Raw genomic sequence first — 20,006 nt, forward strand, 5'->3', positions numbered from 1 at the left:
ATGCAGGGATTGATTACGGGACAGAGTGACACAGGGATGGGCTGACGCAGGGACACTTAATTAACCCCAGGGGAAACTGCAGGTATGACGTGGAGATGTACAGGTGTACAGCGGCTACAAGGGCGCCACCTTGCAGCTTGAGGCTCAGCTCCAGCTTCTCCTGCTCCAGCTGGGCAATGCGAGCCTGGAAGCACTGGGCCCCCTGCGCCTCAGGGGGGTCCACTGCCCGCCATACGCTGCCACGGTCTGAGAAGCAGCTGTCTGTCGTGTAAGTGAAGCCCACGAAAGGGAGGTGCTGCCCGGAGAAGCCAGCATGGGAGAGCGGGGGTGCCACATCCTATGGGGGAGGCACACCAAGAGGTAAGTGGGGGGTGCAACATGAAGCAAGCGGAACTGACATGGGGGGATGGGAATGTACCGGGTTCTTGAGAACGTCGTCATCCACATCGAAATTGGACGTGTCAGAGGGCGAGGTGACGTCGGGGATGTAGGGCGCTCCCATGTGGTGGATGTTCTCCCAGTCGACGCCCTTGAAGAAGGGGTGCTTCTTAAACTCCTCAATGCCACTCTGGCCCAGACGCTGCTCACGGCTGCAGATCAGCCGCTGGATCAGGTCCCTGGCATCCTCTGACACATCCGTAACGTTGGAGGGGAACTGAAAGCGGTCCTGCAGAAAGAAACATCATGGAACCTCCCCACTGCACCATGCACCCGAGGGTGCTGATTTGTAACCAATCTCATACGCACGGTCGTCATCTCAGGGTGTCCACAAGGTGGGGCAGGCTAACCTCATGGTTCATGATTTTGCCATAGGTCTCCACGAGCGATTCGGCGTAGAAAGGTGTCTCCCCGTAGAGCATCTCGTACATGCACACACCCAACGACCACCAGTCGCACTCTGGCCCATAGCGGCCCTTGCCATCTTCCATTGCCTGCAGGATTTCTGGGGAGATGTAATCGGGTGTGCCGACAGCCACTGAAGACTGAACCTATCAAGGGAGAGATAGGGGATCACAGTCAATCTGAATTTAGAGCAGGCATATATGAGTGCATACGAGCACAAGTACTAATCCAGGTCGACTCAGGGTGACAAGCAACGCTGATGCTGATGATCGCAAGCCGTAGGCCATGTTCAGGTCTGCAAGGAACCACTGAGATCAGGTTCAGTCTTCCACTGTTTTACCACAGGGATAAAGATAAAAAAAAAAAAAAAAGTGAAGGAGATGAAAAGGTGCTATGATGGAAAGCGGTCCCACGTCGGCAAGTGGCACCAATACCGTATCGGTGGAAAAGGGCTGTGTGTGTGAGAGACAGTCCTGAGTGTTAACAGAAGAGGGCACAAGTGGGGGAGAAGAGGAAGGGAGACGTGGGGGAGAAGAGGAAGGGAGATGGGGGGGGGGAAGAGGAAGGGAGATGGGGGGGAGAAGAGGAAGGGAGATGGGGGGGGGAAGCAGAATAAGCCAAAATGAGGAAAGTGGTGACAGGCAAAGCAGTGAGCACTGAGCTAAGAGGGAGCAAGTGAGGGTTGTGGGTTATAAGTCTCTTCCTATCAGCCGGCACTCACCAAACCATCCTCCATCATCTTGAGGCAGGACCCAAAGTCGGCGAGGCGGATGTGACCATTCATGTCCAAGAGCACATTGTCGGGCTTAATATCTCTGAGGATGCCAAGATGACAGGCAAAGTGTCAAAGTGTTGGCGTGTGCACGTGCACACACATATACCCACACGTCGGATAAACATATCTTTATGGGGACCGTTCATTCATTTCTATGGAAAAAATGATAACGCCTATGACAACCTTAACCCCTACTCAGCCCTAACCATAACCAACTAAGCAAAAAAGAGTTTTTGCATTGGCATACGTCATTTACGGGTGAGAGCACTGCTGGCATCTGTTTTGACTGCCGCTTCTCCCCGTGTCTAAATGTGTCGTTTGTTTATTTTGTCTACTTAACTATCTAGACAATCGTGATTGTCAGTATCGTTAGTCTTCTTTCTGTCCGAACACTCTCTGCGGATCCAATGATCCACTTTTCCAGCTGCTATGATCTCTCCAAAGAAGCTCACCGCAAGTTTTCCATTCATTCCTCCGTTTTTCCCCGCATGATTGCACAGCGACATTGATGCATCTTCTCTGAACTTCCTCCACTGGACTTATTTTTCAAATATGTTAGACTGGCTACTCCTGGATTTCACCTTGCACCTCCAGATTTCGCCCCCGGACTGTTTCTTCCTCGGTTCATGTGCCTACATGCCCTGACCTCCTGCCATGAACAGCTGTATGCCGCACTGTATGTAGATTGCACCCTCTCCAGACCCTCATCCTGAGAATAAGTCTCCACTTTTCCAACTGGAGCTCGGTGGCCAACTCCGCAACTTGGTGAGTGAGGCTCTCTCTCGCCATTGTGATTCTGGTTTTCGTTATTGGTTTGGAACAGTCTGCTGTGTTGAGCGTTGCATGCTGTCGGTTTCTCTGGTGTTTGGCTCTGACCTCGGGGGTAGCCCAGCACTAACTGAACTGATTGTATCGGTCTAAGCTTCTCCTACTATACAGTACCACTTGAAATGTTGCTACAGCCCAGACTCCGCCAGTTGCAAATATTTGCAGCCTGCATCGGTTACTTAATTTCCCTGGCAACGCACGCGCGCGCACGCACGCACGCACACACGCACGCACGCACACACGCACACACTCTTTGTGGGGACATTTACATGGGCCGAACCCTGATCCTAAGCATGACAACCTTAACCCCTACCCAGTCCAAACCTTAACCATAAGTTACCAAACAAAATACAAGATATTTGTCATTTTTATTTTTTTGATTGCATTCACAGATATACAAAAAAAAATAGGTTTACATTGCATGGACGTAAAACAAATGCTAAAAAGGTAACAGGTTCTTCTAGATTGTTGGGACATTAAGTTACTAAAATATGGCAAATACAAACCCACACACATGTGCAGCATGTGGTAAACACAGGCCAAATGAGGTCTGGAAAGTATCCCCCCCCCACACCAGAGGAAGGCATTTATGGCCCACACCGCCCTGCTGAAGGGGGGTCACTGTAGCAGCGAGCACCCCCCACAATCACTCAGGAGCATACCCACCTGTGCACATAGCGTAGCTGGTGGATGGAGTGGATGGCGAGGACCATCTCAGCGATGTAGAACTTAGCCATGTCCTCTGGGAGGCGATCTTCAAACTTACTAAGCAATGTGAGCAGGTCACCTCCCACGTAGTAATCCATGACCAGGTACTACGCAGGGAAAGGGTGTGTGTGCACACAGAGAGACAGACCGACACACCAAGATAGAAGCAGACAGAGAGAGAAATGACAAAAAAAGAGACTCACGCAGACAGAAAGACAAAGAGAGAGGTAAAACAACAGAGGGAAAGAGAGAGACAGATAGTGAGAGAGAGATATAGACAGGCAGAAACACAGACATACAAAGACAGAGAGAAATGGAGAGACAGACAGAAACAGAGATGCACAGACAGAAGGACAGACACACACAAAACATAAAACAGGAGGTGTCACTTTACAGTCTGCTTCACTATTGAGACTAAGACTACCATTGAAAGCAGGCATGTATTTTAGGCTGACACAAACAGTTTTACTGTTTATGATTACCATACAGATTATGAATATGATTGAGTGTCACCATCACCATAATCATGGCCCAGAGTGGCTCACCAGGTTGCTCTCATCCTGGAAGGCGTAGTGCAGTGCAGTGATCCATTGGGAGTTTCCGTTCACCAACACATTGCGCTCCTCACGGAAGCAGGCCGTCTGGCAGGAGGACACGCAATCAGGCTCTCAGGATCTGCCCTCCTCCCGCCTCCCCTGCCAGTAACCAGCAGTCTGTCCCACCCTCCACAGAGCCGGCAGGGCGTTACACACACTGGGAACCCCATCTGTCTCACATGCCACCTATACTGTGCCTCCCACTCCCGATGGACACCCCTGACTACAGGGTGACCCCAGGCCATAGGAGCATTTTGAGGACAGCATGTGATATGGGGGAAAGAAGGCTCAGGCTAAGCATAAAGGGTCAGTGACTGAGAGGAAACGCGTGTGGCTAAGACAAAAGAGGTTTGGGGCTGGGTCAAGAGCAGAGAAAACCGGAGACAGCATGCTGGTGCCTGACCTCAGCTCTCTTCAGCATCTCCCACTTGTTGAGAATTTTCATGGCGTAAAAGCGCTCCGTGTTCTTCATCTTCACCACGGCAACCTATGTGGGGAGGAGTCAGCCCCCGTTAAATAATTACGAATACATCATCTTCATCATCATTATCATGTGCCATGCAAACACGTGAACAATGGCAAATTGGGTTTTTTTTAATATTTTAATAAACCCCCGACCCTTGAAAGGAATGAAAGCAGGACCCTTCTTCAGACACAACTGCACCTCCTCCACTCACTCCAGGGGTGAGGATGGATCTCAACCTACTGGAGACTGAAACCTACATCTGAGCTGTGTTCAGATCTGTCACATATTACATCTCCAGGATAGGATACGCAACAAACTACACCGGGTTCATGCACAAAACACCTCACACTTCAAGTGACAGGAGGGTTGGAGGTTGGGTCTCAAAAGTAGAAAAGGCCCCTAGCCCTAGATCTGTGAGACCTGTGCATAATGGCGGTCATGCCATCCACTCCCCCAGACAACTTCACCTCACAGCAAACACACGCTACGCAGGAGATGGCCATCCTGAAGATGACGCCAGATTCAAATACCAGAGTGATATTGAGGACCATGTTGGAAGAGATGCTTCCATGGGGCAGGAGAGCGGCAGGCCAGGCTGGCAGAGACAGAAATTCCAAGGGGCCACGCGGCTGCAGTTACTGACACTCACATGGGGCCAACTTGATTTTACAGAGGTGCTGTGGACTGGCATGAAAGAGGCAGGCAGACACCCCCTACCCCCCAAAAGATGCTCCCATCACCATCCCACTAAGCAGCTTAACAGCACTGGGCCACAGCACTGAAGGACAAACAGGAAATACACTTATCTGAGGCGTATCTTGCTTGGGAGGTGGCAGGAAGAGGTGGAGAGGAGATATGGGTCACACAGACAGAGAGACACTCAGAGAGAGTCAAACACACACGTAGACACACAGTCATGGACAAATAGAGATACACAGTCACACAGAGTCACATTCCGACAGATACACTGACACCGAATCACACAAACACACAGACAGACAGAGTCACACAGTGAGATAAACACAGAGAGTCCCACACATACAGAGACACAGATCCAGTCAGTCAGTCAGTCAGTCAGTCAGACAAAGACACACAGAGTCTTAAGCAGAGAGAGAGAGAGAGTCAGACACACAACATGAAGGAATTATTGTGGACTAAAAAACAGGAAGAAACTGCTCTCAGCAGAGCTCAGCATCAGTCTTCTGATTGTGCCCCTCGCTGATGATCTCTCCTGGGGCCAACATGCATCCTCCCTGACCAAGAATGCCCAGCAGTAAATTCACTTCCTGCGACACGTGATACAGGAAAGAATGCCACCTCCCATCCGGTCTACCATCTACAGAGGCACCACTCACAGTCTGCTCACAAACTGTACCACAGTCTGGCTGATCCTGTAATGCCTCGGATCACCTGTCTCTCCAGCAAGTTATCAAAACAGCAAAGAACAGAACATAAGATAAGAAGTTGACAAACAAGAGGAAGCCATTTGGCCCATCAAGCTCGTTTAGAGGGAACTTAACTAATAGCTCAGAGTTGCTAAAATTGTATCTAGCCCTGATTTTAAGGATTCCAAGGTTTTAGTTTGCGCTACACTAGCAGGAAGACTATTCCATACTCTAACTACAAGCTTTGAAAAGAAGTGCTTTCTCAAATTCAGTTTAAAATGTTCTTCCCACTAATTTCCACCTATGGCCATGAGTTCTTGTATCTGAACTAATACTGAAGTAACTATTTGGTTGAACAGCATCCAGACCTGTTAGAATCTTATATACGTGGATCATGTCCCCCCCTTAGACTCCTTTGCTCGAGGCTGAACAAAAACAGCTCAGCTACCCTCTTCTCAAAAGACATTCCTCTAAAACCAGGAACCATTCTTGCAGTCCTATGTTAAAACCTTTCTAAGGCCTTTTTAAGTTAAGGTGACCAAATCTGCACACAATATCATTTCATTTGAATGCCATTTCAATCCTGGTAATCTACCATTTTCGCATGGATTATAGCTTCCATTACTTTTCTAGTTGTGCAAGTTAAACTAATTGGCTTATAGTTTAATGGATTGCTTCTATCCCCTTTTCTGAATCTGGCCATTATATTAGTATGCTTCCAATCCGAAGGTACCACACCAGCAGATAGGGATTTCTGGAATAGAAAAGTTAAAAGTCAGCAAGTAATATACCTCATTTATTTTTTGACCTGGGTATGATGTTAAATTGCATCCAACCCTGCAAGCGGTCCTCCATCTTACAGGGAAACAATTTCTTTGGGGGTTGGTGGTGTGATTGGCACTCCAGCCACCATAAAACAATTCACAACTGCTCAATTTAAACAAGAACGATACTCTTCTGCTCTCCGCAGGGGTAGCTCTGCTGCAGGGTCAGACCTTTTGGGGATCGGGGCTGGTGTGATGCTGAGACGTTGCCTGCTGCATCGCAGCACTTGGGTCCCAGTTTGAGGCAACCTATCTGAGTAGGTATGTGGAATGTCATCTCTCCAGCAAGAGGACCATCTTCAGGGGAGCTTCGTAAACTCAGTGTTTCGGTGGCTGAAGTACGCAGACCAGGGAGTGGACAGACCACTGTAGGTGATGGCTGCCATACTTAGGGTATAGCTGCTGTTGTAGTAGATTGGCCTGTTTCGATGGCGTCTAATGTCACTCCTTTCAATGAGTGTCTTATGAGACTCAGGTTAAGGTACTCCTTGGGTGTCTTACAGTTGTCTCAGTATAGGATCCTACCACGGTGAGTGATCTCTCGTTGGGGGAGACATTTTACTCAGTGGTTGAAGGGTGCACACAAGGTGACACTCGTCTGGTCATGGGTGAGTTAAATGTGACCACTGGCACTGAGAGGGCTGGCTATAATGATTGTATCAGTCCCCATGGGTCTGGAGACCGGGGTGAAAGTGGCTCCATGTTCCTTGACTTCACCAAAGGTCAGGAACTGTGGGACGCTGAAGTGGTGGTGCAGTGATATAGAGCGATCACATCCTCCAGAGCAGATGCTGGAGGCTCCTGCAGAACTGCAGGGTCTACAGAAGTGCTTAGTTTCTGAATTCTGACCATAAACTTGTTATTGCTACTCTGAAGATTCAGCTTAGATTCAGTAGGCTACAACCTACTAGGAGATTGAGGCTGGACTTAGTCAGACTCCAAGATCATGCTGTTTCTGATGAGTTTGCACGCAGTTTGTATGAGAAAATTGCAGACTTGGGTGCAACTGCTGACTCTAATGTGATTTGGGAGACCTTCCGTGATAAGACCCTGAAGGTTGCCAAGGGTTGTGTTGGTGTTTCCAGTGTTCCAAAAAGGAGGTGGGTCCACGGTTCTCGAAGCTAATCCTTTGATCAGCTGTGAACCACCCAATCTCCCTGAGATTGCAAGGGTGGTGAATCAGCTGGGGGTAGGGATAGCTGCAGGGATTTGTAGTACCCGGGGTGAACTTCTCCAGTCTGGTGGTAAGGCTGTCCTCCTGACATTGCAGGCAATCTTAGCTTCCATTTCAGACACAGGCATCATCCCAACTGACTGGAAAATGGGACTTGTGGTCACTATCTGGAAAGGGAAGGGTGATCACCTGGACTGCGACAACTACAGGGGGATAACACTGGTTTCGGTGCCAGGTAAGGTCCTTGCTAGAGTCATCCTTAACAAGATTCATTATCAATTGCTTGGCTGTCAGCGACCGGTGCAGTCTGGTTTTATGCCTAAGAAGTCTACCATTAACCATATCCTAGCATTGAGGGGACACTTGGAGCGCAAGCGCGAATATCGGCAGAGGTTCATTGCAGCCTTTGTTGATTTTTGGAAAGCGTTCAACTCAGTTGATCGAGTTTCCCTGTAGGACATCCTGAGACTTCGCGCATCCCCCCGAAGTTTCTGAACATCATAACCGGCCAGTACAAAGGTACTGTGAATGCGGTGCAGAGTGGAAGGAGAACCTCTGTGTATAAACTCTGTATAAAGTTCTTTTTATAAAAACAATTAAAAAAACATACGTTTTCAGGGTTGCCTTCCGTTCACCTAAGAAATCTATAATATTCCAATATAACCTCAAAATTATCTACAAAGGCATTGGAGTAGTTTGCAAACCCTACAGACCATTTACAAGGTAAAAACAAAAACGTTACATACATGTAAATCCGTGTGCAGACTTGTCTCGAATTGAAAATCTCACTCCAGCCAGCTGACCAAACTTGGTAGCCCTGCGTTTAATTTGAAATGAAAAGTAAAGCGCACTGTTCACTTTTTGTATTGTTTGAAATAAAACCACCCATACCCAAATGTAAAATAACAATTAAAGTGTACTTAATATATTATTAAATATTTCTTTTAATTCATATAAATGGACAGGACATACTAAGTTTCCCAAAACCTGGAAAAACTGCAAAGCTAGGTAAGGTCTTTTTTTCTATGACAGAGAAAAATGTTTTAAATGTTTTAAATGTTTATTTTAGGTAAAATTTAACCCCCTGCGCAATCATGTCCGTACAAAATTGAAAGTAAAAAAAAGCCTGATGTTAATCTATCTGAGCAGCAATGTACAAATTGCATACACATAACATGCAACATTGGTATTAATATGACACATCGTCCAGTCCTGTAATATACTACAGCCATTTTTCGAATTTAAAATATGCTGTCTTGTGTTGTAATATTATTCGGCACTGGTACTGGTTTTTACGCTAGTGGGAAAACCAACACAATGAAGTACCATACTCTTGGTACTTTCTCAAAATACTGAAAGTACAGTACCTAGTGCAGTGGAAAGAGCCCTATAATGACTGCTGCATCCAGAGGCAACTGGCATCATCAAGGACCCAGTGCACCCCTCTCACAGCCTCTTTGCCTCCCTGCTGTCTGGGTGGAGGTTCTCCAGCATCAAAGTCATCAAGACGTTATCTTTGTGATATCTTTGTGAGCACTCTCCATTCATTACTATGGGGAAAACTCCAACATGACGACCTTAACGCCTACCCAGCCCTAACCTTAACCACAAGTAACCAAACAAAATACGAGACATTTGGCATTCTTTGTTTTTTGATTGCAGTCACAGATCTTTGCAGGGACCTGAAAAATGGTCCCAGCAACATCAAAATAACAGATTTTTAATCACATTGTAGGGTACATTTGGTCCCCACAATGTAATGTACACATAATCCACAAACACATACACATGCACGCAGTCACACACAGACACGTCTGCATTACTGCCACCGTATTTCCAGCCAGCGAGGAACAAACAGCCATCCATCACATCTGCTAGCATGCTCCCCTCTATGCACTCCCCGGGTTGCACTCACCTCTCCAAAGGCCCCCCTGCCGATCACCTTCAGCATCTCGAAGTCATCCCTGCGCAGACGCATTTCCTTCACCGTGGAGGTGAATGGTCTCACTGTGAGGGGACAGAAAGGGAGGCGGTGAGCAGGAACCAGCCCCAGGGCTGCCGGAGACGGCGAGCCTGAACCAGGCCCAGGGGCTCCGGAGACGGCGAGCCTGAACCAGGCCCAGGGGCTCCGGAGACGGCGAGCCTGAACCAGGCCCAGGGGCTCCGGAGACGGCGAGCCTGAACCAGGCCCAGGACTGCCGGAGACGGCGAGTCTGAACCAGGCCCAGGGGCTCCGGAGACGGCGAGCCTGAACCAGGCCCAGGGGCGCCGGAGACGGCGAGCCTGAACCAGGCCCAGGGGCGCAGGAGACGGCGAGCCTGAACCAGGCCCAGGGGCGCAGGAGACGGCGAGCCTGAACCAGGCCCAGGGGCGCCGGAGACGGCGAGCCTGAACCAGGCCCAGGGGCGCCGGAGACGGCGAGCCTGAACCAGGCCCAGGACTGCCGGAGACGGCGAGCCTGAACCAGGCCCAGGGGCGCCGGAGACGGCGAGCCTGAACCAGGCCCAGGGGCGCAGGAGACGGCGAGCCTGAACCAGGCCCAGGGGCGCAGGAGACGGCGAGCCTGAACCAGGCCCAGGGGCGCCGGAGACGGCGAGCCTGAACCAGGCCCAGGGGCGCCGGAGACGGCGAGTCTGAACCAGGCCCAAGGAGACCCCCAGTCCACAGACCCCAGGAAGAGGAGCTGGAGGAGGAGGCACACAGTGACTCAGCTGTCATCTGTCCCTGTGTCAGTGCATGAAGGAAAGCCCCCACTCAGTGGCCCATGGAGCAGGGGGTGGCCTGGCTGGACAAGCCCATCTGCTCAAGTCCACCAGACAGGCACAGATTTCTACAGCATCCAGAATCCAGATCTGACGAGGATTTCCCAACACAACCTAGCTTCTTTCCAGCCCACTAGCAATGCTTGGGGAGGGGGGGTTGATAAACAACGACACCACCATGATTTGCAAGAGTCAAATGACACTGACACAAATTTACAAGTTGAAAACAAAAAAACGCAAAGTAGGAAATGAAAAGTAAATTGGAAAATGAAAAGACAAAAAGGTTTTTTTAATTTTTCAAATCTGACTCATACACGAGTGGAAAATTAGAATGTAAATGGTACCATTTCATTTTGGTAGGATTTTTGCACATAGACTTTGAAAACTAAATGGCAAAGTGGAGATGGTATTTTCATCTTAAGTTCATTTTATTTTTTGTAGCAAATACCTCCCATAGCCTTGCGGTAACCCATCTGCTTCTGGCTACCTATCTGAGGCTAATTCTATATCTATAGAAAACATGACGGGAAAAAGAAAGTCATTTTCTCTCAATGAGAAATACAGACTCATGAAAGCTTATGACAAACCTCCAAAAGCGAGCCAACGAGATGCAGCAATGAACCCACAGTAGCTGGAACGAGACAAACGAAGGAAGGTAGGCTTAAATCTGCTAGGAAAGATGCTAGTCACAATTGTGAAAAGATATGTCATTTTAAGGATTGTTGGTCAAAGGGCAGAGGTGCACCAGGGTACAGAGAGATGGGAAATCTAGATGCAAGAAGGAACCAACCTCATCAATACCAACTATGACTTACAAAGATATGACCAAATTATTACATGAAATCAAAGAAATAGTAGCAAATTAGCATGCTACTCAGACTGATTCATGTGTCAAATGCAAGGAGAATGCTTATTTGAAGCCACAGGGGTACCTGGCCCGTGTTAAAAAATTAGATGATGTGTAACCAGATGAGTTTGGCAGACCTAGTGTTGACATTACACTTAGAAGCTACTGTGACAAGTGGCTAGCAGACACAGGTCCCGTTGTCACTCAAGCACAGCAAAACCCTTCATAATTCATCCAAGATTGGGCAGAACATGACAAGTCCTCAAAAAATGTCCAGAGCATTCTGGAAGACAATTTTCTATCTGAAAATCATAACTGAGGAAATACCTACCAAGGGAACAAAGTTTTGGGCGGCATGGTGGTGCAGTGGTTAGCACTGTTGCCTCACACCTCTGGGACCCGGGTTCGAGTCTCCGCCTGGGTCACATGTGTGCAGAGTTTGCATGTTCTCCCCATGTCGTCGTGGGGTTTCCTCCGGGTACTCCGGTTTCCCCCCACAGTCCAAAAACATGCTGAGGCTAACTGGAGTTGCTAAATTGCCCATAGGTGTGCATGTGTGAGTGACTGGTGTGTGAGTGTGCCCTGCGATGGGCTGGCCCCCCATCCTGGGTTGTTCCCTGCCTCGTGCCCATTCGTTCCGGGATAGGCTCCGGACCCCCCGCGACCCAGTAGGATAAGCGGTTTGGAAAATGGATGGATGGATGGATGGGAACAAAGTATAATGGGATGATGTTATAAAACGCAATATTGCCAGATTTGAAAAAAGCTTTTTCTACTCATGGTATGCCTTGCACTTGCAGACTGCAACGACACAGCAAGCAGATACATTGTGCACAGCAAAGGTAAATCATATCTCCAGCGCAGGAACAACAAAGCAACCTGCCACATCGGTGTTATAAGTGGGATAACTTCCCTGGGACAATGCCAAGGCTTTGAAGATCTTATGGGAAGAAGAAAAGCACCTCGCACATCAACCAAATTTGCATTAACACATTTGGGGCGCTACAAGTGTGACTGTAAGCTTGGGTGGAGAATGGATCAAAAGCAAATGTTTCTGTCTTAGAATGTGGTATACTCTTGATGTTTGGATAATTCCCGATTTAATTGATTGATAATTGATTGATACTAGGGCTGGGCGGTATACCAGTTCACACCGAAAACCAATTCATATGATAACAATAAAAAAAAAAGTTCTTATACTGCAAAACCGGTTTAAATAGCCAACACAATGTTTGGAAAGTGGCGCAGCTGGAAAGCTGTTTAAGGGGTGACCTTTTTCACTGCTGCACCACTAAAATGTACCGTGAAAGATCAGAAACGTAAGATATAGCTGACGCTGGAGTTGAAAATAATGAGACACTGGGGATGTCAAAAAAACGATTCTCAGATACTATCCATCCATCCATCCATTTTCCAAACCACTTATCCTACTGGGTCGCGGGGTCTCAGATACTAATCGATATTAAAAATTAGTATCTGATTAGATACTCATTTCACCATTATTGATACCAACAGTGTAGTTTTTGCCTCATTTGCCACACTTCACACAGCACCACTACAGCGCAGGAAAACATTTGTGCAGCCCCTCCCCTCCTCTTAATAGCCGCTGAACGCATTCGCGCTTGCTAGCACAAACACCGAGTTGGCCAAACATGGCATATGGCACTTTTGCAAGCTGCTTCAGTTAAAAAAAAAAAAGCAAAAGTGCCATTTAGAAGTATTTTGCAGACGAGCATGGAAAGGCTAAGGATGTCGATAAGCCTCTATGCGTACAGTGCTACAAAGTTGCGGCGACACAGTCAAGTAGCACGTCAAACCTGGCGAAGCATCTTAAAGACCGACATCCCTGTCTTTATGAGAAATTTCTTGGGGTCAGTAAAGCTTGCATTCCAGCAACACTGAACTATTAAACACTTATCAACTTGGCCAATGCACACATTAACATTAGCCATTTATTTGATTTTATTTATCCTTTATTTTACCAGGAAGGTTCCATTGAGATACAATATCTCTTCTTCCAGAATGAAGATGGCAACAAATAAGAAAAATAAGACAAAAGTTTCATATACCTACACACAGAGATGATTAATATAAACACAAACATATACAAATACTAAAAATTTCCAAAAATACCTGGAATAACATTAATTTATATGAAACAACGAAACTGTTCTTTAAGCTCAGAGTTTAAAAGATTTTTAAACACATATCAGAGAAGGCAAGTCTAAATTCAATATATTTTTTAATATATTGCACTCATATGATGCATTTCCTCAGTTCTGTGTGTGTGTGTGTGTGTGTGTGTGTGTGTGTGTGTGTGTGTGTATGAGTGTGGTGGGAGGCTGAAGGAGAAGCTTAACTGATGAATGGGTTCTGTATGTATTGGTGCGGAATGTCAGCAAGCTACATATGTACTGAGGTAATTTGCCCATTAAAGCCTTTGTAATAAAAACCAGGCAATGCAGTTTCCTTCTAAGAAAGCAGGCTAGTACTCTGGGATGGCTGCTTGAGAATTCGAATGGAATGTAAAAAAGGACAACAGGAATTGCAATTGAGTATAGCCATGTTGTACATCGTACAGAAGCAAGTCCTTGCTCACCCCCTACCGCCCAAGAAAGCACCACGTGCATGTCCCAAACAGCTTCCCTCAACAAACTAAAATCTCAACACTGAGTGAAAAATCTAAGACCTCTGACCTGAGTCTCAGCAACCATATCATTGGTCAGAAAGCACCAGGGATCGGCAGGTTTGACTGCTAGGCCATCCAACACACAATAGCCCCTTTACTATTTGGCAGTTTGGCCTGTATTGGCATTATATACCCCCCAGTTCTCCCGAGCGTCAATGAGGAATTTCACACAGCCTTGGGCCAGCCTCCACAACTGCTGCCTGGAGCCTGACAAGAGCTTCAAGCAATTAACAAATGGCCACGAGCACATGATGACCTGAAGTTCCTGTAATTAAAAGGTGACGGGTTCAAACCCAACCTTCAGCAAGGCCCTTAACCCAACAGGTAGATGCTCTTCATGGGCAGCCTACTCTCCAAATAGCAAGTTAATGGAGGTGTAAAGACAATTTCCCCACGGGGATCAATAATAATTAATAATAATCTGCACTGTGCCTCCTGACCTGCCAGCTAAACGGCAGGGGGCTTCAAACACAGGCCTGTTGGGCTTGAGTCCTTTAATCCATACTGCTCAGTCAGAAAACCAGTTTGAAGCAGTGCTGGATTCACAGATCAATAAGAATGTAAAGTTATGTGAAGAATACCTCTACATTACCTAACCTCTTCCATAGACTGAATCTGCATGGGTATTCCTGACAAGCCTCGGCCTGCTCCCAGTGCGTCTCAATGTCATACAAATGACACACCACCAGGATTCCCCAGGGAATGAGGCTGAGTGCATCCTTCACTTTCAGCATTCCATTACCGGCCATACATAGCCTGTGCACAGGTTCTTGTGTTCATACTGCATTTATAGGTGGATAGAGGTGGTTGCAGTCAGTGACATTCCAGCAGAGGGCAGATGTACTGCAATGTACTACTGTGATTGCACAGCAGCCGCCGCCGCCGTCTGCACAGCCGCCGCCTTTACCTGCGCAGCTGCCGCCTCTGCTTGCGCAACAACCTCCGCAGTCTACTCTGCAACCCGCACCGCCCGTGCAGCCGCCCTTTCCTTCAGCTCCATCGCCCGGGCAGCTGCCGCCTGCGCATCCCGAGCAGGCGCCCCCACTGCCTGTGCATCCCAAGCAGGCACTCTCCCTGCCTGCAGCTCCCACGCCCACACCCAGGGCGCGCCCCGAGTCTCCCATGACTATGGCCCCTGAGACTCTGGCTCCTGACCCTGCTCTAATCCCTTCGGTCCCAGTTCCCAAGGAGGTCCCGAAGGACACCACCGTAGCTCCTCCCTCGTCGGAGGTAGAAGAGCTCGAATGGGACCCCTCGGGGACCTCGCTGGTGACTCCTTCGCCCTCACCCCGGCGAACTCGACCCCGACCAGGGGTCGGTATGTCTGTGTCCCGCAAGGGGAGGGGGCACAGACGTAGGACTAGGGTCCCTCCCGCCCGACCCCCTGGCTCGTCCTTACTCGCCGGCACTACGGCTAGGTCGGCGCCTGCAGGTCCTGGTCCGCCAGGTCGGCAATCGCCTGGAGGTCCCCCTTCGCAACCTCGTCGCCCTGCCTCACTCCCTCCGCCGGTTCCTCGGCGGTCACCTGCGGGTCCCCCGATGGTTGCCCGCTGAGGCTCCCTAGGACTCCCCTTAAAGGTTTTTTACCCTTTTAAGGTAAAATTGTATATCAATGGTATTTTGCAATACTGGTGACAAAATTAGCTAGTGACCCTAATCACCAAGATTTCAAAAAAGCAAGAATAGCGCTCCTTTTGAAAATAACATATACCAAGGTATAATGTCTGACAGTATAAAAGAACTAGATTTAGACCAGCTGGAAACAACAGCATTGCATTCCTAGACAGCCTTGTCATTTGTTGTGGCCATGTAACCTATACTCATCCCACACTCACCAATTTGCACAATTTACTGAATTTACTAGTTGAATCACCTGGGAATGTGAAAGTTAATACATATGTTATTACCTGAATGCTGCGAGTCCTTGTTGTGATATGCAGGTCTGAAAGTATACTTATTGCACATTACACTTGTATGACAATTTGCAGAATCCCAAATTGGCATATACCACAGATTTTCAAACTCTAAAATATACCCCCAAGGAATTACAGGGGACATTGAGGAAGGGAAAGAAATAGAAATCTGTGGGGGCGGCGGTTTTGGGGGCAGATCTATTGGTAAATTACAACCTTTTCTAAATATTTTAAATAATATAAACACATTATATGCCAGTGCACATTATAGGACATTTTCTGAAACCACTTGTCTTATTCAGAGTCCGGGGCAGGGGATACGGCACAAGGCAGGGACAAACCCAGGACTTGGTGCCAACCCATCGTATGGTACACTCACACACAATTCACCAAAAAAGTAAAATAATAAAAATGTGTAAAATAGATGGCAACTGTTTACAGTAAAGTGGTAGTTAATGTTTACCAATATACCAAAACCAAATTTCTAGATTAAAAGAAAGTGTGATGGTAGTGCAACACCTAAAGTAAGCAGAAACAGAAAATATGATGATATATATCTGGAATACCATTTTGTGTGCCTGTCTGTCCATGGGGGGGGGGGGGGGGTCAGGACAAGTATATGAACCCTAGAGGTTCCAGTCGAAAAAAGTTTTAAATACCACTGACATGTAGGGAGGTCTGGATGGCCAGTGTACATAACTTATTTGTGTTTAACACTAAAGGGCTTCCAAAAATCCAACAAGGTACAAACTTGTGGGCTTCGGGGGACTTCAACCACTGAGCTCTGCAATGCTCTCTGCTGAGCTACAGAAGGGCTGCTGGTGCTATACTAAATACGAAATTGTGCTTTAGTTTAACATGCTCGCAAAAGACTCAATTGAGCTCATGACTGATTGCATGGTCAGAAAGTATGAAACAAATTACGTTTGATATTGGTTGAAAACAAAACATTTTATTTTTAAAAATGAGGCGATCACGCAATATATGGGGCGGTTGCAAACTCTAATCCACATGTTTACCAAGATAATTGCACAACTACACTGACATTCCTATTACACAATAAAAAACTGAACAAAAGTGAACATTCGTATTTATGTCATGGATTTATGGATTGGGCTACAATCAACATGAATAGTATTTATAAATCAAAACTTTTTTAACTCAACTCACATTTCATTATGGAGGCTATTTTGTGGCAATATTCAATAAATAAAAAGGTTATTTAAATAGTTATTTAAAATATTTATTAATATGCCATTTAAATGATTATTTAAACAAGCATATACATTTATTTAAATCATTGTTTAAATCATTTTAATAGTTGCTATTATTATTGAAACTATCTGTCAAAGCCACCCGTCAGACTCAGTAGGTGGGCTCCAAACAAAACTTAACATGGCTACAATGCAAACTAAGTCAGATCGATCTCACCTAGCTGACTGAATTCTAATTTATAACCGCATATTGTCTGTTCTGTCCGGGTGTTGTATAAATCCTCCATCCATGCATCCTTCATCTTCCGCTGAATCCGAGGTTGGGTCGCGGGGGCAGCAGTCTCAGCAGGGAAACCCAGACTTCCCTCTCCCCGGCCACTTCATCTACCTCCTCTGGGGGAATACCGAGGCGTTCCCAGGTCAGCCGAGAGACATAGTCCTTCCAGCGTGTCCTGGGTCTTCCCCGGGGCCTTCTCCCAGTGGGACATGCCTGGAACACCTCACCAGGGAGGCGTCCAGGAGGCATCCTAATCAGATGCCCGAGCCACCTCATCCGGCTCCTCTCATTGCGGAGGAGCAGCGGCTCTACTCCGAGTCCCTCCCAAAGGACTGACCCTATCTCTAGCCGTCCAGAAGTCGTTTTCCATGGCCTTGCCAAACTCCTCCCATACCCAAGTTTTCGCCTCAGAAACCGCCAAAGCCACATCTCGCTTGGCCTGCCGGTAGCTGTCAGCTGCCTCTGGAGTCCCACAGGCTAAAAAGGCCTGATAGGACTCCTTCTTTAGCTTGACGGCATCCCTCACCACCGGTGTCCACCAGCACGTTCGGGGATTACCCCTGCACAGACCACCTTACGGCCACAGCTCCGGTCAGCTGCCTCCACATGGCCCATTCGAACTCAATGTCTCCCGCCTCCCCCGGGATATGGGAGAAGTTCTGCCGGAGGTAGGAGTTCAAACTCCTCCTGACGGAGGATTCTGCCAGATGTTCCCAGCAGACTCTCACTATACACTTGTGCCTACCAGTCCTGGCGGGCTTCCTACCACCAGGTAGTGATCAATTGACAGCTCCACCCCACTCTTCACCTAAGTGTCCATGACATGTGGCCGCAAGTCCGACGAAACGACTACAAAGTCATAGAACTGCAGCCTATGGTGTCCTGGTGCCAAGTACACATAAGAACACCCTTATGCCTGAACATGGTGTTCATTATGGACAATCTGTGACGAGCACAGAAGTCCAATAACAAAGAACCACTCGGGTTCAGATCAGGGGGGGCGTTACTCCCAATCACGCCACTCCAGGTCTCACTGTCATTGCCCACGTGAACACTGAAGTCCCCCAGCAGAACAAGAGAGTCCCAAGGAGGAGTGCTCTCCAACACCCAAGGACTCCAGAAAGGGTGGGTATTTTGAACTGCCACCTGGTGCGTAAGCGCAAACAAACCCAAAGGCGAAGGGAGGCTACCCTCACGTCTACTGGGGTAAACCCCAATGTACAGGTGCCCAGCCAGGGGGCAATAAGTATGCCCACCCCTGCTCAGCGCCTCTCCCCGTAAACAACTCCAGAATGGAAGTGTCCAACCCCCCTCAAGGTTCCAGAGCCCAAGCTGCGCGTCGAGGTGAGCCTGACTATATATAGCCGGAACTTCATAATCTCGTGCACCAGCCCAGGCTCCTTCCCCATCAGAGAGGTGACATTCCATGTCCCTAGAGCTAGCTTCTGCAGCCGAGGATCGGACCGCCTAGGTCCCCGCCTTTGACCACTGCCCAACTCACATCGCACCCGACCCCTATGGCCCCTCCTATAGGTGGTGAGCTCATTGGAGGGGGGACCCACGTGCCTTGTTTGGGCTATGCCCGACCAGGCACCATGGGTGCAGGCCTGGCCACCAGGCACTCGCCATCGAGGCTCCAGGGGGGGCCCCGGTGACCCGCGTCCGGGCAAGGGAAACCGTGGATTCAATGTCTTTTTCTTCATTAGGGGTCTTGTGAGCTGCACTTCGTCCGGTTCCTTACCCAGGACCTATTTGTCTTGGGTGACCCTACCAGGGGCATAAAGCCCCAGGCAACTTAGCTCCTGGGAACATTGGAACATGCCAACCCCTCCACCACGATAAGGTGTTGGCCCAAGAGGAGGCATTACCAACATTAAATACAGTAAATAATGAAAAGCATTACTGTACAGTACTGTACTCTCTCGAATGAAAGGTATTCTAATGTTTTAGTGTACTTATCAAGAGATGATGGAGCGATGAAAAAATATCATGTATCAAGGGGTAACGGAGCAATGCAAATCCTGCTTTTATATACCCGTGAATCCCGTAAACTGTGGATAACCGAAACAGCAGATACAGGGGGACTACTGTAATTCATTCTCACGATATATTACAATGTGGCCATATCATCTTTATCGTTAAGTAACAAATGGGGCTCTGTACATTTTGTTGGTAGTGTGTTTTGTTATTTCCAGTTCAATACCAATACAATGTCTCTGCAAAGTTTGACAAAGATCTGTCAAAAACTATTTGAGTTATTGTCTTAACGGTATCAAGTGTCAAAACTGCCCTTTTTTGACATAATTATGTAGCGCTGCTTCAACTTTATGGCAACTGGTCTTAGGATTTATTCAGGTTTAGTTCCTCACCCATACAATGCCTGTGCAAAGTTTCAAAAAGATCCATCAACTGTTTTTTGAGTTATCGCCTTACATACAGAAGTGCCTGTGACAGCAGATCAGTTTTAAAACCATACAGATTTCCTGTCCAGGCCCGGATCTAGACTGTTCAGGTTTGGGGGGCAATTAGAAGTTTTGGGTGGGCAGTGTTTCACACAATAGACTATAATACAGTGCAGTAGCGGCTTATGATCAGAAAAATAGATGAGGCACATAGACATTTTATATTTTATGTTTGAATTCTTTATGAACTCTACATTATGCTCTCACGGTCATCTCTCTAATCAGGAAACCATTATTATAATC

General features: G+C 47.6%; 1 protein-coding gene across 4 annotated transcripts in view; it reads right to left on the bottom strand.

Annotated features, from left to right (window-relative positions):
- The window catches only part of LOC125720863 (serine/threonine-protein kinase MRCK beta-like), a 59,838-nt gene that overhangs the window by 33,210 nt on the left and 6,622 nt on the right, over positions 1-20,006 (bottom strand). For 3 of the 4 annotated variants that reach the window (XM_048996729.1, XM_048996728.1, XM_048996730.1), the window contains exons 2-9: positions 9,515-9,606; positions 4,154-4,237; positions 3,700-3,795; positions 3,113-3,261; positions 1,565-1,658; positions 789-989; positions 419-667; positions 130-337 (exon numbers count right to left, since the gene is read on the bottom strand). In XM_048996729.1, coding sequence (XP_048852686.1) covers positions 130-337; positions 419-667; positions 789-989; positions 1,565-1,658; positions 3,113-3,261; positions 3,700-3,795; positions 4,154-4,237; positions 9,515-9,606 — 1,173 coding nt within the window. Of the gene's footprint in view, positions 1-129; positions 338-418; positions 668-788; positions 990-1,564; positions 1,659-3,112; positions 3,262-3,699; positions 3,796-4,153; positions 4,238-8,345; positions 8,417-9,514; positions 9,607-20,006 lie in introns of all 4 variants that reach the window. The other variant, XM_048996731.1, reaches the window with a different exon arrangement.

The sequence above is a fragment of the Brienomyrus brachyistius genome, unplaced genomic scaffold, assembly GCF_023856365.1.
Source record: "Brienomyrus brachyistius isolate T26 unplaced genomic scaffold, BBRACH_0.4 scaffold27, whole genome shotgun sequence".
Classification (NCBI taxonomy): domain Eukaryota; kingdom Metazoa; phylum Chordata; class Actinopteri; order Osteoglossiformes; family Mormyridae; genus Brienomyrus; species Brienomyrus brachyistius.